At 38.0% G+C, this 17,297-nt stretch overlaps 1 protein-coding gene, 1 long non-coding RNA gene and 1 pseudogene across 5 annotated transcripts; 1 reads left to right on the top strand and 2 right to left on the bottom strand.

Annotated features, from left to right (window-relative positions):
* Window positions 1-383: 383 nt before the first annotated feature.
* On the bottom strand, window positions 384-2,718 carry LOC119986526 (annotated as a pseudogene).
* LOC119986529 lies at window positions 2,707-3,680 on the top strand. Its single transcript, XR_005465281.1, has 3 exons — window positions 2,707-2,841; window positions 3,365-3,494; window positions 3,539-3,680. It is a non-coding gene; the product is annotated as an uncharacterized LOC119986529 (long non-coding RNA).
* Window positions 2,779-7,692, bottom strand: LOC119986527 (coatomer subunit epsilon-1-like). Of its 4 annotated transcripts, none has more exons than XM_038831113.1 (8): window positions 7,469-7,692; window positions 7,284-7,373; window positions 6,636-6,796; window positions 5,146-5,281; window positions 4,889-5,044; window positions 4,521-4,603; window positions 3,749-3,830; window positions 2,779-2,908 (listed from the first exon to the last, which is right to left on the bottom strand). In XM_038831113.1, the coding sequence occupies exons 1-8, from the start codon at window positions 7,628-7,630 to the stop codon at window positions 2,864-2,866; spliced, it is 915 nt and encodes a 304-aa protein (XP_038687041.1). In that variant the 5' UTR covers window positions 7,631-7,692; the 3' UTR covers window positions 2,779-2,863. The 4 variants fall into 4 exon arrangements, with proteins under 4 accessions (XP_038687041.1, XP_038687043.1, XP_038687042.1 ...); XM_038831115.1 differs by lacking the exon at window positions 2,779-2,908 and adding an exon at window positions 3,570-3,660; XM_038831114.1 differs by lacking the exon at window positions 2,779-2,908 and having other exon boundaries at window positions 3,581-3,830.
* Between the last annotated feature and the right edge of the window lie 9,605 nt (window positions 7,693-17,297).

Here is a 17,297-nt window from a genome sequence, read left to right as displayed (position 1 = left end):
GACCCCCGACGAGGTACAAACAATCCCTACGATGCACGTCCCTGTCCTCGTGGCATCTTCCTTGATCCCGTGTCTTCAACATCCTCATCTGGTAATAATGAGGTGCCATTTCCACCAGCCACTCAGGTTTCAATTCAGTCACCTGCCTCATATATTCCTTGGTGGTAAGAACCAACTCATGGTATACAACCCATCTTGGTGGCAGAGTTGGCAGTACCTGAGCCTGAGCCAAACCCGAACTTGGATGTATATGAACGGTCTGCGGATACTTCACTGTTCCATAAGATCCATTCTTTTGAAGTCTCGCAGAATGAGGGAAAAATCCAGATACTATTGACTTTTTTATAGCCTCTAAATCATTTGCATTGGATGATAATTTAATTTCAACCCTCTCCAATAGTCCCTCTAATTGGTCTCTGATATCTCTGGCGCGCTTCATACTCCTAACCTGAATATAATTTTCATAACACCATTGTGTTGAGTAATTATTTTCCTTCCAAGAATTGTAGACCTTGAGCAAAGCAATATGGTCACCAACATTGCCCCTGTGAAAGTTCAAGCGTGCATTGTCAGCATGAACTTGTTTATCTTTGGGACGATAAAAGATTGAATTCCCGATAGAAAGCATAGCAGCAATGGAAATTACCTCATCTGAGCAGTTATACTTGTCAGAAGTGACAATCATTTTAGACAACATGGGATCAAGAGGGAATTCTGCCATTCGTCTACCCAATTTTGTCAATTCGCCAAGCTTATTTAAGGCACTTAATGCAAAAAGCAATTCCAATGCTTTCAGTAATGCTTCAGCAGGTGGTGAGTCCATGAAGTCGAAGTGTAGCAAGTCAATAATACCAAGACTCTTCAGGGTTAGGACAACACTGGCAAGATTGGTTCGTTGTATTTCTGGTACCGTATTATCATCTAGATCATGATGGTAATTGTAAGCAGTATATAAACGGAAACACTTACTGGACCTGTTCGTCCGGACCGACCAGCACGTTGATTTGCTGAAGCCTTAGAGATAGGAGTGACCAGCAAAGATTCCATCCCAGTCCTTGGGTTATAAGATTTCATCTTGCAGAAACCTGGATCAATGACATACTTGATCCCATCAATTGTTAATGAGGTTTCTGCAATATTTGTTGCAAGAACAACCTTGCGTGCCCCGTCAGGAGTAGGTTTGAATATTTTGGCTTGAAGTTCAGTTGGTAAGTTGGCATAGATAGGGCAGATAATAAGTTCCGCGATTTTTGTCCCCAGCCCTCTTGTCCTGTGCTTCAAAATTTCTTCAACTGTTTCGATTTCGTCTTGACCCGTTAAGAAGACTAAAATATCACCGGGCTCCTGGGTTACATGGATTTGGAGCACCGTAACAATAGAAGCATCAATGTAATCAGCTTCCGGTGCCTTGGTATAATGTATGTCAACCGGAAATCTCCTCCCTGGAATTTTAAAAATCGGAGCATAATCAAAATAAGCACTGAACTTCTCCGCATCAAGTGTAGCACTTGAGATAAGCAATTTTATATCCGGTCGAGATCGGGCTACATCCTTCACTAATCCAAATAGAATGTCAGTCGACAAAGATCTTTCATGTGCCTCGTCCACCATCACCACACTATAACTTGCCAAATCCGGCTGGCAGAGAAACTCACGCAGCAACATACCATCGGTCATATATTTCAAAATTGTGTGGTTTTCCCAGAACCTGTTTCCCCAACAATAACAATAACCTGGTGGTCATTAACTGCTTGGAGAAGCTCATCCCGATAAGCATATATAGGTAACGTTTTTCTCTCCTCCTGATGCTTCTCCAGAGCTGATGTTGTCCTCAAGTTCTGAACTGATTCTTTTAGCACCTCAGCGTGGTTGTAATTATCTGCATCCATCACTGATGCCTTGATAAAACCTATCTGGTTGTCGAACACAAAGTCATAGTCATCCGAGATTTCCTTGCTATTTTTTGAACCAAACTTCAGTGTGGCCTTTCCAATTTGGTCATAGACTTCAGGCATCCTGTACTCACCAGTATTATCATCCTCTTCTGACCTCTTCTTTACAAGCTCGTATATCTCCTTCTTGTATCTGAGTTGACGATGCTCTGCCTCAGTGAGCTTAACACCCTCAAACAAATATCGTTCATCCTCTATATCATCTCTGAGTTGTTCCAATTTCTTATGCTCTCTTTTTTTCAAGTATTCTTGTCTCGACACCTTCCTTAAAGTATCAATGCCATTGTTCTCCAAGGCATCCGATCTTCGTATTGCCTCTTCTTTCCGAGATAATTTTGACGACTCAGTGAACTTCCTCGTTGCTGCAGCATCACGTTCTCTTATATTTCGCTCTAGTTGCTCCCTCTCCCTTTGGTCTTGCAACCTCTCCTCTTCTGACTCTGAACTATCATCATCTTCATAAGTCCGTCGTCTCTTAACTCGTCTCTCTACTTTGGCCTTGTCGTCTTCTTGAGTCTCGATTCTCTTCCTGAAACGTTTCTTTTGTGAGTCTTCTCTAATGGGCAGAGAAGCAGCCGTACCAGAAGAACTAGCATGATCATCATCTGCATCTATCAGTGCAAAAGTCTTCTGCTTCCTAGCTAACATAGCAGCTTCCTTTTCTTGTTCCTCATAAAGATTTACGGCAGAGGCTTTTCTGGGAACTCTGGCGAATTTGAAATTGTGTGGTTCCATCTTCAAGGAATTTGAATTTGTGAGGACTGAGGAGTAACCGAACAGCAATATCTGTTAGGGTTTCGCAAATCGTGGATCGTGAAACTCGTGTCTGGCGAGTGGCTGCAGATGAAGAAGAGGAAACGACTGTATTTCAAGCGTTCCGCTTCCGAAGGTAGGTCTCTCCGTCTCTGTCACTATGGTCTGCGGCGGTGCGGCTCTGCCTCTCTCTCTGGTCTCGACTGGAGAAAACGTAGCCTGATTAGTGAGTAGTGATATTCCAGGTTGATTTGTGATACTTAAAGGGAAAAAAAAACAGTCCTCTCAAATTCGATTCGGATTCGGATTCGGATTCCTTAATAGTTAGAAACTTAGAACAGACCCGGACGATTGTGATACGTAAAAGGGCAAAAAAACAGTCCTCTCAAATTCGATTCGGATTAGGATTCCGATTTCCTTAATAGTTAGCAACTTAGAACAGACCCAGGCGATTGTGATACTTAAAAGGGACAAAAAAACAGTCCTCTCAAATTCGATTCGGATTCGGATTCCGATTCCCTTAATAGTTAGAAACTTAGAACAGACCCAGTCGATTGCTTTTCTTTTCTACCGAATCCAACATGCTGCTTAATTTTATATTCGAGACATTCCTATTCCTATGGGGTTTATGCTAATTTCAAATTTTGGCATCCCTGCAGGTTAAAGGAACCGACTATAAAACCCCTGCCCTGATGGCACTTGTGTCCAGGACTAATAATATTGATGACAAAGCTCTCCAGAATGCAGTTCCTAGCAAAGTTGGAATCTACAATGTGTACACTGGAAAAGGTAAATTGATAGATAAATAAATTGTTCTCTGTTATTGTTCTCAGGTAGATCAGTAAAGGAGTTTTTGGAGGCATGTAAGAAGCAACTGAAGTAGATAGCATGTTAACATTCCTCAATGGATAAATGTTGCAGGAATGTCCCAAGAGATGTAACATCATTGTACAAACTAGAGAACAAAACATTCAAAACAAAATTAGAAAGGGTCGTCATCATGCTCTTTTGAATGTCTAAATCCCAGTTTTCAAGCAACTTGCCTGAATTGCCCTCTCAAAACTTTCTTCTGCTGACAATATGCGTTTGACGAGTATGTGATCAGGATGAGAAAGCTTCAATTGGCTGCAAAACAATGTCAGCAACAAATATGATTTCATCATTAAAGAGCAAGTTAAAAGAGCTTTGATCCACTTAAAAATCGCGGATCTAAACAAACTTTTAGGTACTAATGTTATAAGTTGGCTAGCAGACTTGAGAGCATCAAGAACATTGCTACCCATAAAAACATTGAGAAGGAATTGCTTTCTCAGGTGATCAAGCACAACTTTGTGAAGAATTCTTTTAAATGTTAGAAAGCAATGGGATGGCATGTAAATAACCAGCTCCAAAATAAGGATACTACTTCTATCTTGTCATTTACGTGACAAGATAGGTTGACTAGCAAAACCACTTAAAACAATGACCACCAAGCAAAAGAAGCCTCACTTCTCACAAGACTTTTGGTTCATCATCATCCATCTCTTCCTCCCAAATTCAAACAAAGTTGCATAACCAAAAATTTTAAGATCGGATGCGTCTCCCACTGCTGAGGAGTCAAAGCAAGGGAACAAAGCTCCCACCACCAGGGGGGGTTGTAGAGTGGATAGCTGCGACATGGCCTTCCTCGCATAACTGAGATGCCTTCTTCATAATTTGAGCCAGCATTCTCTAACTAACATTAAAGAAAGTCCACCTCTACGCCAACTTTCATCCCATTTCAAATTGTATATTTGAGAATTCATGAGATACTAGAATAACTAAAGAGACATTTACCTGAGATAACGTGAAGAAGAGGATTTACCAAGGTGAAGACTGCACACAACAAGATTGGCTAGTGTTTCTGGATCCTTAGCATCCTGTATCAATTACCAAAAAGACCATGTCAACCCATTGCCAGAATCTAGGAGCTAATGCTATACATTAGTGTCGAGGAATTTTGGTTCAATAAACAATTTCAAAAAGAGAAAGTTCATAAGAATAATTGCAATAATTCGCTATGTATCTATAACTCCAGTTCACTTTTCAAATTTTTTACCACAAAAATTACAAATTACTGAAACATGCACAAATGATTAAGTTACACAATGCAGTGAAGTAATCATTCTTCTTCGGAGAATGACATCAACAAAAACAATACTTGCCTTGTTTAGAGCTTCAAGCAACAGAGTTTCAGCCTCATCAAAGTTTCCCATGTGCATACAGCAAACTGCCTTCCCATTGAGGATCAGCCCTGTCATTATATTTTTCTCAGAAAAATCTTTGAATATAAGATATGCTTCTTGTATCTTGGAACCGCCCTGTTCAAAAGGAAAATATGATTACAACTTCTTTTCAGCTAGTTTCCTTTTCTATTCCTTTCCATTTTTCTTAAGAAAGAGAGCTGGAAAAATGTGCACACCACTGCCAAATTCACCCATGCATCTGCGAGCAGAGTGAGAGTGTGGTCCTCATCAATTTGTTGCATAAGCCGCAACTGCTTTTCTGCAAAATCTGATCTATGCATCTTTATGTATATTTGGACATTTAATCCATGCCTGCAAAAAGTAGAATAGGATGCCATGCTCAACAAACTGATAAACCATAGCATCAGTCAAAATTTTATTTAGAGAGCATAAAAAAATATAAGGTTGAACAATAAGCTAAGTTATCAAAGATGATTTAATGCAGGAAGCCATTAATTTTGTTTTTCTTTTTTAATTTGTACTTTTTAAGAGTCAAGGAATCCTTTATGGTGAAGGTTTCCCTTTACGTTAGATTTAAGTGATTATACTACTCTAGGTCAGTAAGGTTTAGGAATCCTGATGTTTCCTTAAACAGTGTTTGTAAACCTCTTTTAAAGGCTTGCAAGAAGCCATTAATTTTGTTTTTCTATTTTAATTTGTACTTTTTAAGAGTCAAGGAATCCTTTATGGTGAAGGTTTCCCTTTACGTTAGATTTAAGTGATTATACTACTCTAGGTCAGTAAGGTTTAGGAATCCTGATGTTTCCTTAAACAGTGTTTGTAAACCTCTTTTAAAGGCTTGTTTGGCACAGAAATAAAGGAAGAGACTGAAACTTTACAGCAAGAGTTTGCAATAGGCGAGATTCCTTTACAAGCTCGATGAGAGGTTGAGAGAGAAAGGTGAGCCACATATCCAATTGCTTAGCAACCTTAAGATCCCAGACAATGAAATAATTTGGCAAAAGTATTATCTATGTCATTAAACCATCACAAATTTCTCGATTATATCCTTAAACTATTTAATTTCTCATTTGTATTCTTAAACTATCATTTTGTACATCATCGAGAAATTTGAGATAGTTTAAGGACATATAAAATACTTTTGCCCAAATAATTTCCCCATATTTGAGAGCCCTTCTTTACAAAGTACAACACCCATCGGCCATCGTGCCTCTAGCTCAAAATCTTATTTGCGCAAGTTGACCTACAGTCCATTTCTCACCAAGAACCCACAGATTCACACGAAAACAAGAAATTATACCACCATCAACAAAATATTTTCATACCGTTCTAAATACCTAACTACTACCTGACCTGTTTTTAGAATCCACCAATTAGGTTAAATCTCTTGGTCCGATGGAGCAAGATCGTTTACTTCCCTCAGTTGGCTGGAGGTAGTTATTTTGTCTCTGACATGTTAAGATTCAGATCATCATTTTGCCCTACCACTATGTTGCAATGGTGTGAGTCTCTAGTTGATCATCTATAGCTACTTATTATAAGTAACATACCCAAATCTACAATTTCAGAAAATAAATGAACCCCCAGAAGGAAAAATCACTGAAGATAACAAGCATCAAACTGAGGAACAGATCAAAGACCAACGCAGGAACGATTACATTCGTGATTGCAAGATGTGCTAGAGAAGAGGTCATATCCAACTTACAGTTCCATGTTCCCTGCATGAACCACAGTATTGGTGTGTTTCAAAGCCTCATTATAGTCCTCTTCATGCATGAATATGATCCCAGATATCAGCCGCAAAATAGGATTGCTTCCAATGGCTGAATCATTCAACCACTCCTTCAAGCTTGAAATTGTTGATTCCTGCAAGAAAGACTCTACATCTAATTAACAGTGTAAAAAAATTCCACTCAGTTATACTTCCTAAGCTAACTGACTTCAACAGCTTCAAAGTTCAAACTCGCAATCAGTTTCTCCATATTAAGTTTTTCCAGTAACAAAACATAACCGAAACCTGATTCTTGAACAGAGTGTAGGTTGTGCAATTGTGTTTGAGAGGGGAACTTCGGATTTATTTCAAACAGTAAGATCTATGTACTTTACAAACTATCTTTCCAAACAGCAAAACATAACGTAAAACCAGTAACAAAATCATAGCGCCACAAAACAGCAAAAGGAAATTTGTATATGAGAACCGAAGGAGTTTCAATTCCAAGGATTTAATCTATCATACGTCAAATGCACTCATAAACCAAACGATCAAATCGCAATCAGATCCCAATATTCCAGAGATAAAACAATGCTACGTCCAAATTATTCTTATAACAAACTAAATAAATAAATAACAAACCCTATTATCAGGACAGGAGAGATAGAGAGCAAGAAATTTCACGGCTAGGAGAGGCGTAGCAGCGGAGGAGTCGATCTCATTGATCACAAGCTGATCAAACAGAAACAAACACCACTATAAGCAAGTAAAACTCTATTAAGAAAGCGCCAAAGGGACTTCTCTAAGAAAGAGAGGGAAAATGAGGCCTGGTAGCTGCCGAGGGCAATGTAAGAGCGGTAGACAAGGCAATCGCGCTCGACGGCGTCCTCCGGGGAGAGGTTGGGGAGGTCGCTGTTGTTGATCGCGGCTTGGTAAGCACCCAAGTAGAAGTTGTTTCGCAGATTGAAGAGCTGGTCTGGAGCTGCCATTTCTCTCGATGCGGTCGATGATCCGTTTCTGTAGATCTGGAGAGGGAAAAGTACGGATAGTTCATTTGAGTGGTTTGCAATTGGATTATTGAAGGAAAAAATTTTCAATTAGATGACCCAATGTTTTTAATATTTTCAATTAGGTCACTCCATTTAATTTTCAATCAATTTCAGCTGAATTGTTGACATGATTAATTGCGGGCACATATCAATGTTTTTTGCTGATGTGGATTTTATTGACGTGGAATTTATATTTTATATTTATTTATTATTAATAAATTTTTAAAAAAATTTTAAATTATACAATATTTTGTATTGTTATACCCTTGAAATTGATTCTTGGATAATTTTTTTGCAAATACACCACTAAATTAGATGTTACACAATTTGTGGTCAATAAGGGGCATTTTTTAAATTTTTTGTCACCTATAACAAATGAAAAATCATCAAAAAATAAACATTCATCATCATCATCTTGTAACCATGTGCTAAAAGATGACCAAAAAAACCACATGGTGAACCTGTTAATATCCATCCAAAAGTTCAAACCTAAACCATTCAAAAGCAAAGAAATCCAAAAGCATCACTATTGCATTTTAATTCTACTTACTATATATGCCTACTACTATAGTTAACTATAACTAACTAGCTAGCCACCAGCCAAAAATCCAAAAGCACCAATAATGCATATTAATTCTGCCCCACACCAGTCCACACCGATTCTTGAGTTGTTTGAAGGAGTGAAGCAACCCTTGAAGAAGATGTTGCTGCACCAATAGTCTCATTTGTGTTGTTGGCTCCTCTTCTTCTTCGGACGCCCCCTCCATGGGGCACCACCTATTCCTCTTCTTGTATTGCTGGCAGTAGTTGGGGCAGTAGAGGTATTAGCCTATACAATAGAAAAGTTATACATTAACAAACTATAATAAAACAAGTTCATGTAATGTAACAGTTCATATAATGAAACAGATAATCCTCACAACATTAGGGTCACTCGTATTCACTCTGCAGCCCCTCCTATTATGTCCCGATTGTCCACATTTACTACACTTGATCAAAGGGTAAACCCTCCTTAACCTTGATGGATCTTGCCTCTCTCCCTCTTCCCTCCTCTTTTTTATATGTGGTCTGCCTATTTTTTCCCATGGTGGTGGTGGAAGTATGCCTCAGCATGAATTTTAGGGTACATGTTCATACCATTAAGAGGATGAACTATGTGGCTGCACCCTCTTAGGTAAGTGTCCTTGTAGAAATAATGGCTAACATATTCCTCAATTGGTCGACCAACATACCTTAGAGCTGCAATAGCATGGCGGCAAGGGATTCCCGTGAGGTCCCAAACTCTACAAGTACATGTTCTATCTCCAATATACACAACATACCTCTCTAGTCTGTATGTTACTTCAAACAATGAATGGGCTACATCACCACTCCAAATTGCTTCCCATTTCTGTTACAATCTTGAAGCTTCTCAATCCCATCATGCACAATTGGAACTTGTGGGCCACTAGTTTTGCAATTCTCCATCTCTGTTCTCATCTTCACAATTTTCTTCATAACATCCTTCCTCAACTCTTCTAGAAAGGTGATAAATGGCTTCGATCAATGTTTCAATCAATTTCTTGTGGATGTAGATAGTACTTTTCTGAAATCTTAGACATATAAAACCATTTCTCATCAATATGCACATAATCATACATATCAATGAACATTGGAGTTGAACTAATAGTACCTTGGTCAATCATGGATATGCAAAATCTCAACCTTGCCTTCTTGTTTTCATCAGTTAGAAAAGGCCTCAAAGGATTCGTGTGAGCTCTAATAACACGTTCTTTGATTCGCCTATTGACTGTCGACTTTGCCATGTTCAATGCTTTAGACAATGAGCGAATATTTGTTCAACGTCGAAGAGGGATTTGGGAAATTTGATCAAAATCTACTTGAACCCGTTTACGCCCCACTCAACTTGGATGCTTTCTAGAAACATCAATCGTGCATTCGTTCTCCATACATTTTCTTCCTTCTTGTCAAATTCGAGAAACTGTTTTTCTGGAGATACCAAATTTGGTGGCTGCACATGAAAGTGATCCCCTTTTCAAAATTCCATCTTCACTTTGACAAAGCAAGTAGTCAAAAAGCATAATTCTCTGAGAGTTCGTTAACCAGTGAACTAATTTAGAAGTAGGAATGTTTTGGGAATTTTCTTGTGGGGAGCCATTTTCAAACATTTGTTTGGCATTTGGAAGACTATCTGGTGAAGGAGGATTTTCTGGTAATGAATTCAAATCTGGAAGAACTATTTCCATTATATGGTTGCTAGCATGATACGCCATCGCCACTATATATACACCGCCATCTTAGATCCAAATTTTAGTGGCCGCCATTATTCAACTAAAACTAAAATGATGGTGCCAAATTATTTGCCGCCATAATTTTTGGTTTCTAAAAGAAAATTTAATTAGCAAAAGACAATTTTGAATTAGTGGTAGATTGATGGAGTGAATTTCCAATGAGTCATTGACATCTAAATTGTCCCCTATAAATGAGGGTATAAATGTTAAATTGAAGGGGAGTAATTCAATTTCTTAAACTGTGTGGAAAATTGAAGGGGACAATTAAAATGGGACGGAGGGAGTAAAAGTTTTGGAGGGAAAAATTTGTGAAGTGTCTTCTACTTTTATTTATTGTATGATTATTAATTATAAATGGTTGTTATCATAAAAAAAAATATTCATTCTAATAAACATAAAAAATAGTAATTTATAATAAAAAATCTATTTTTAAAACCTGTGTTCTTCAATTAATTCTCAAAATATTGGAGAATTAAAAAAATTCAATTTCTTTTAGAGATGTCGTCTTAATTTAAAATTATCAATTATGATTGTGATAATGATGAAAGATAATTTAAAAAGGGTAATTATAAATATTTGTTAGAAGACTAAATGTATAAAAAAAATTCAGTTATGTTAACAGTTATAACTATAAGTAACTTAAACAATATGAGAATCTATATTATATTGAAAAATTAGTAATTAACATTTAAATATCTAAAAAAAACTTGCAAGTTTAGGTAGGAAAAGAAGATGAAATATATCCTACTTTTATATATATAGATTAAAATTATATTCAAATAGTGATAAAGATAATAACTAAAAATGTTATTAATGATTAAAATTTTAAATACAATTAGAATTGTCATTCAATTATTACGGTTACTCGTTAAATAATTAAGTTATTATCTACATAGTGATAAAATATAATTATAAATAATTTTTATTTATTTAATGATGCAGAGCCGAGGGTTTGGAGCTCCTATGAGAGGGTTAAAATTGGGGGTTAGGGTTAGAGAGCAAGAGAGTTTGTGAGAGATGAAGACACGTGTATGGCTTGATTTTTTTCATCTATAATTTTTTTAACAAAAATTATGGATTGGTCCACATGATATTGTTTTCTTAAAAAAATTGGTTATGTCCACATGAAAATCATTAACTACGTGAAATCAAGAATTGGGTAGTCAACCTGCCACATAAGCAGTTTGACTACCCCTAGGAAAACCTGCTCGAGAAACTAATTTGAAACAATTTTATCTTTGGGTGATTAAATTGAAATATTTTAAACTATAGTGTGTAAATTAAAATAATCATTATCTTTCAGTGTGCTAAAGTTATATTAACTCTATACATGTGTGTATATATACACAACAAAATATATATATATATATATAATATAATATAATATAAATAATGTATCAGGCTTCGAGTAGGGCTGAGTCATTATTCGGGCTTCGTCCAAATTTAACCCATGTAATCGGGCTTCAAGGCCTACCAAAAACGAAGCCCAAGCCCGCCCATTATTTTTTTCAGGCTACTCAGGCTCGACGTCCTTTTGGGCTCGGGCCATTTGGTGACCCCTAAGTAGATATACATAAACAACTCTATTATGAGCACTCTAATCCTCTTTTTTGATCTCCAAAGTTGCATTATAATATTAGATATATTATTTCTGATTTTACTGTTGCCATTGTTGTTGGATATCTATCGATGCATAATATTTTATATTAAAAGTTGACGCTAGCAGAAAAATTATTGACTAAAAGTATTATATTGAATTTAATAATACATTTTTAATCATTTTCTTATTAAACGAATGATTTGATTAATTTTGCACTTAAATCTTTATAAATATTGAATTTAATTTAATTTTTAAGGTGTATTTATTAAAAGAGTTTGGAATTGATTGCTTTACTTAATTTACAATAGAGTAAGGTTTGAGTATATGTACAGAAAAGAACTACAACGGTAACAAATAAACAAATGATTACAAATGATAGCTAGCGGCTCCATTGACAAATGATTACAAATGATAGCTAGCTGTTGTGAATGGGCTCCATTGTGTTTGACTTGGACTGAGAATGAGTATTCTCTTTACGCCCCCGCAAGATCAAGGATCCATCACGGATGCTGATCTTGAACCTGATAGCAGAGAAGCGTGATTGCGGAAGGGATTTCGTGAGAATATCTGCGAGTTGATTGTGAGTGTCAATGTGCTGCACAGAAATAGCTTTCTTGTTGACGAGATCACGTAGGAAATGTAGATCAATGGCTATATGTTTCATTCGGGAGTGCATGACAGGATTGAGACTGAGATGCGTGGCACCAAGGTTGTCACAGTAAAGAGCAGGCCGAGCAAGGATAGGAAGGTGCAATTCATGGAGAAGACTGGAAATCCAAAGAACTTCAGAAGCTGTAGAAGCAAGGGAGCGGTATTCCGCTTCAGTAGATGAGCGAGCAATTGCACGTTGTTTGCGAGAGCGCCAAGAGATGGGACTGTGACCCAGAAAAATTATATAAGAGGAGACAGATGAGCGATCGTCAGGGTTACCGGCCCAATCAGAGTCAGAGAATGCTCTGAGTTTCAGAGAGCAATCCGATGGGAGAAAAATTCCATGATGACAAGTGCCTTTGAGATATCGCAGCAAGCGTTTGAGAGTGAGCCAATGAGCAGTGGTAGGACGAGAGAGATATTGAGCGAGTCTGTTAATGGCGAAGCTTATATCGGGGCGCGTGAGAGACAGGTACTGAAGAGCGCCAACGAGCTGACGATAGAGGGATGCATTAGATATGGCAGAGCCAGAGAATTGTGAGAGACTGAAGTTTGAAGGTAAGGGTGTCGCAACAGGTTTAGAATCCAGCATAGTAGCACAGTGGAGAATATCATGAATATACTTCTGTTGACAGAGAAAGAGACCAGCAGTAGTGCGAACAACTTCAATACCAAGAAAATAAGAGAGATCACCAAGCTCTTTGAGAGAGAATTTATGGGCGAGAGCTGCAGTAATTCTATGAATTAAAGATAAACTAGAGCCAGTTAGAATAATATCATCAACATAAACCAGTAAATAAAGAACAGCGGAAGTAGATGTGTAAATAAAGAGTGAGCAGTCAACTCTAGAGTTAACAAAACCCAAGTGAAGCAGCGTGGTGCGGAGAGCGGTGAACCAAGCTCTGGGAACTTGTTTGAGACCGTATAAAGACTTGCGTAAAAGGCATAAGTGATGAGGAAATTGCTGATCGACAAATCCGGGGGGTTGTTTCATGAGAACAGTTTCAGTCAATGTGCCATTTAGGAAGGCATTATTGACATCGAGTTGTTTAAGAGGCCAGTTTTTCATAATAGCAATAGAGAAAATAAGACGAATAGTGGTTGGCTTGACCACTGGACTAAAGGTTTGAGAGTAATCAAACCCAGGGCGTTGAAGAAAACCCTGAGCAACTAACCGAGCTTTGTAGCGATTTATAGTGCCATCGGGATTTCGTTTGAGGTGAAATACCCATTTGGATCCAATAGGGCGATGAGTGGAATCAGGGGGAATTAAGGTCCATGTGTGGTGGTTTTGTAAGGCTTGGATTTCCTCTGTCATTGCTGCTGTCCAATGGGGGCTTTTAAGTGCTTCATGGACTGAATGTGGTTCAGGAGATTCAAGAGTAGGATGAACGGTGGAGTGGTGCAAAAATTTGGGTTTATGAATATTATTCATAGATCGTGTAACCATGGAGTGAGTACGAGGAGGAGTGGGAGGAAGAGATGCAGGAAGAGGTGTAGAGGAGATGGGTTCAGCAACAATAAGGGGACTAGAAGAAGATGAGTTAGATGGGGAACCAGTAGGAGGAAGAGGATCATGAGAGGCTGATAATGGGGAAGGTGGAGAGGATAAATCTAAGGAGGAAGAGGCAGGGAGGGAGGTAAGATGGTTGGGGTTGGGCAATTGTCCTTGATAGATAACATCGGAGGAATCATATGGAAGAGGGCAAGAGGTTGAGATGCCAGGAAAGAGGTGTTCTTTGAACACAACGTGACGAGAAAGATAAAGACGCTTGGTCTGAGGATCATAACACTTGAATGAGCTTTGTGAAGTACAGTAGCCAACAAAAATGCAAGGAGTGGAGCGAGGGTCAAGCTTGCTTTTGGTATAAGGCCGAAGCCAGGGGTAGCATAAACACCCAAAAATTTTTAACTTATGGTAATTCGGTAGTTGTTGAAAAAGTAGCTGGTAAGGAGAATGGTGTTTGAGAGGGGTTAAAGGTTGACGATTAATCAGATAAGTAGCTGTTTCAAAAGCAAGAGACCAAAACGAGAATGGAAGGTTGGCCTGAGATAGAAGAGTTTTTCTGGTCTCTACAATGTGGCGATGTTTTCGCTCCACTAGTCCTACGTGTTGAGGAGTGTAAGGAGGGGATTGCATCCATGAGATTCCAAGTTGGGAGAGTGTAGATTTTAGCTTGAGAAATTCACCCCCATTATCGGTATAGAGGGTTTTGATTTTGGTAGTAAAGCGATTTTCAACAATGTTCTTGAATTGCAAAAAAAAAGACATTGTATCAGATTTTTGAACTAGGGAAAAATCCAAGTATAACGAGTAAACTGGTCTACAAAAAGCAAATAGTATTTGTGACCAAAGATTGAAGGTGTAGCAGTTGGTCCCCAAACGTCAGAGAACACAATTTCAAGAGGAGCAGATGAAGACAGAGTTGAAGACTTAAAAGGCAACTGATGACTTTTATTGATACTGCAAGAGTTACAATCAGAAAATCTTTCATGCTTAGAATAGGAAATTGGAATTGAATTCAACAGAGATTGTAAGGCAGTGTGATTGGGATGACCAAGGCGTTGATGCCAGATATTGAGACTTGTCTTTTGAGCAAAATGAGCTGAGATAGGTAGAGAAGGAGTGAATTGGTATATGCCATCAATGCATCTGCCCCAAGCCAGAGGGAGCCCTGAATTCTGAGACTTCACAACAAAATAGTTAGGGTGAAACTCAATAAACACATTATTGGATTTAGTAAACTGGTGTACTGAAATCAAATTCTTCTTAATGGTAGGAACACATAGAGTGTGTGCAAGTGTAAATTTGTGAAGTCGTGTGTGAAGATTACAAGACCCTTCATGAGTGACATGCAAACCTGATCCATCACCGATTTTTACTTCATCTGTCCCATCGTATTCAGAGTGAATTGAAAGATTTCCAAGATCACGTGTCATGTGGTGGCTTGCATCTGAATCCACCAGCCACGGTTGCACAGTAGAGGGAGCAGATCCAACTGAACTGGAAGCATAATTAGCACTAGGTGCATACTCAGTGACAAACGATTTGAGTTTCCTACAAACTCTGGCTGAATGCCCAGGTTTTTCACAGATCTGGCACATGACACGAGGCCGTTGCCGAAAACCATTGTTGTTGAAGTGATGAGAACCAGATCCACCATGGGTTTGCTGATGTGATTTTAGGCTACCATTTCCCCCTCCATTGTGTTGACGAGAAGGGAAGGACCTCGGTTGTGAGTTGTTAAAGGAGTGCCCAGAATTCTGAGATCTATGTGTATGTTGTTTTTGAGAGTAGTGAGCAGTGGCCACATTAATGGACTGGTTCTCCTCCAATTTCTTTAGATAAGCCTCTTGACTGACAAGACGATCATGGAGATCCTCAAAAGATATGGGATTTTCACGACCTCGAATCGCTTCTACAATACCTTTGTACTCGGCACCCAAACCATCAAGGATGTAGAGTACAAGATCATCATCATCGACCGCATTTTTGACTAGTGCAAGTTTGTCAGCAATTTGCCTGACGTAGTGAAGGTACTCTTCCATTGTTCGGTTGCCTCGTTGAAGATTATGAAGATGTTGTCGTAGCTGGATCTTTCTGGATCTGGATTGATTAGCATAAAGTTGGTGAAGCTTCTTCCAAGCTTCAGCACTTGTGGATACATCACCCAAGAGCGGTGAGACAGTCTCATGAAGAGAAGCTACAATGGCATTGAGAAGGAGACTGTCTTGACGATCCCAATAATCAAACTCAGCAAAGTCTGATTTGGGTGGACAGAGGGTGCTTCCATCTACAAAACCCATAAGTCTGTATCCTCGCAGCATTGTAACAAGCTGAACTCTCCACAAAGTGAAATTGGTGGGCTTCAGCTTTTGGGCAAGCTGAGAATTTGCATTAATGGCTACCACAGGTTTGCCATTTGCTGCGATTAACGCAAATCCATCTCCATGTGAGCGGTTTGTTTCTGATGCCATGGAGGAAAAAGAAGAATTGGTTTCTGGAGAGTTGTCCTGCTCCGATACCATAAAAGAGTTTGGAATTGATTGCTTTACTTAATTTACAATAGAGCAAGGTTTGAGTATATGTACAGAAAAGAACTACAACGGTAACAAATAAACAAATGATTACAAATAACAAATGATTACAAATGATAGCTAGCAGCTCCATCGACAAATGATTACAAATGATAGCTAGCTGTTGTGAATGAGCTTCATTGTGTTTGACTTGGACTGAGAATGAGTATTCTCTTTATTTATTCCATAAATTAATTACTTTATTAAATATATATGTTTAATAATGTGAGCGGGCCCACATTACAGTAACAATGTTAATATTATTTTTATCTAAAATCTCACAAATTAATAACGTAAATATTAAATTTATTTTTATAATATTAATTATAAATATTAAATTTATTGACAAAATATTTACTCTTTCTAAAAAAATTGTTTATAAAACTAAATAATGTATTAAATATATATTATTAAAGTTGTGGAACCCACATTAATTTATGCAAAAAAGTAAGAGACAATGATAATGTGGGCCCCACATATAAAAAAATGAAAAAAACAAAAAACAAAAAAGATAGCATCCGCTGCTCTATTGTGAAAGAAGCTCCTCTTCTTTCTAACCAGCAGATCCACTGGCGAATTTCATCTGTTCGGCAGCAGTTAATCTTGCTGAAGAATTTTTAGCATCTCGGTGGTTCTTCTTTTTCTCTTATTTGATCAAGAGTTTTATTTAATCTTGCAAAATAATTTACAACATATCGGTGGTTCACATTTCTCTTATTTGACCAGCAGTTTCATTCCAAGTAAGAGATTTACCTTTTATCTTAGATCTTCTTTTGGCACCGTCGATTTCTGCTTATGAAATCGTTTAAGTTAATATGATTCATTCCTTCTTCTTCTTTCTCTCTTCGATCAATTTTGCTGTGTTTTGTTTTCTTGCCACTCCTAATGTTTCTCACCGTTGTTTTCCTTTCAATTTTGTCTATATTGAGTTTAAGTGATGAGCTTCTACATACATGATGCGCTTTCTTTGCCTCTTTGGTCATGGAAA

Source organism: Tripterygium wilfordii, chromosome 20 (assembly GCF_013401445.1).
Source record: "Tripterygium wilfordii isolate XIE 37 chromosome 20, ASM1340144v1, whole genome shotgun sequence".
NCBI lineage: Eukaryota > Viridiplantae > Streptophyta > Magnoliopsida > Celastrales > Celastraceae > Tripterygium > Tripterygium wilfordii.
This window is presented reverse-complemented; position numbering and strand designations above follow the sequence as displayed.

Bases quoted from the DNA above. Each gene is read 5' to 3' on its own strand.
- LOC119986527 (XM_038831113.1), bottom strand. From the start codon at position 7,630: ATGGCAGCTCCAGACCAGCTCTTCAATCTGCGAAACAACTTCTACTTG. The intron at 5,045-5,145 runs GTGTGCACATTT...CCTTTTGAACAG, and splicing joins CATGGGTGAATTTGGCAGTG to GGCGGTTCCAAGATACAAGA. The intron at 2,909-3,748 runs GCAAGTTGCTTG...CGTTTTCTCCAG, and splicing joins GTTTTGAGAGGGCAATTCAG to TCGAGACCAGAGAGAGAGGC.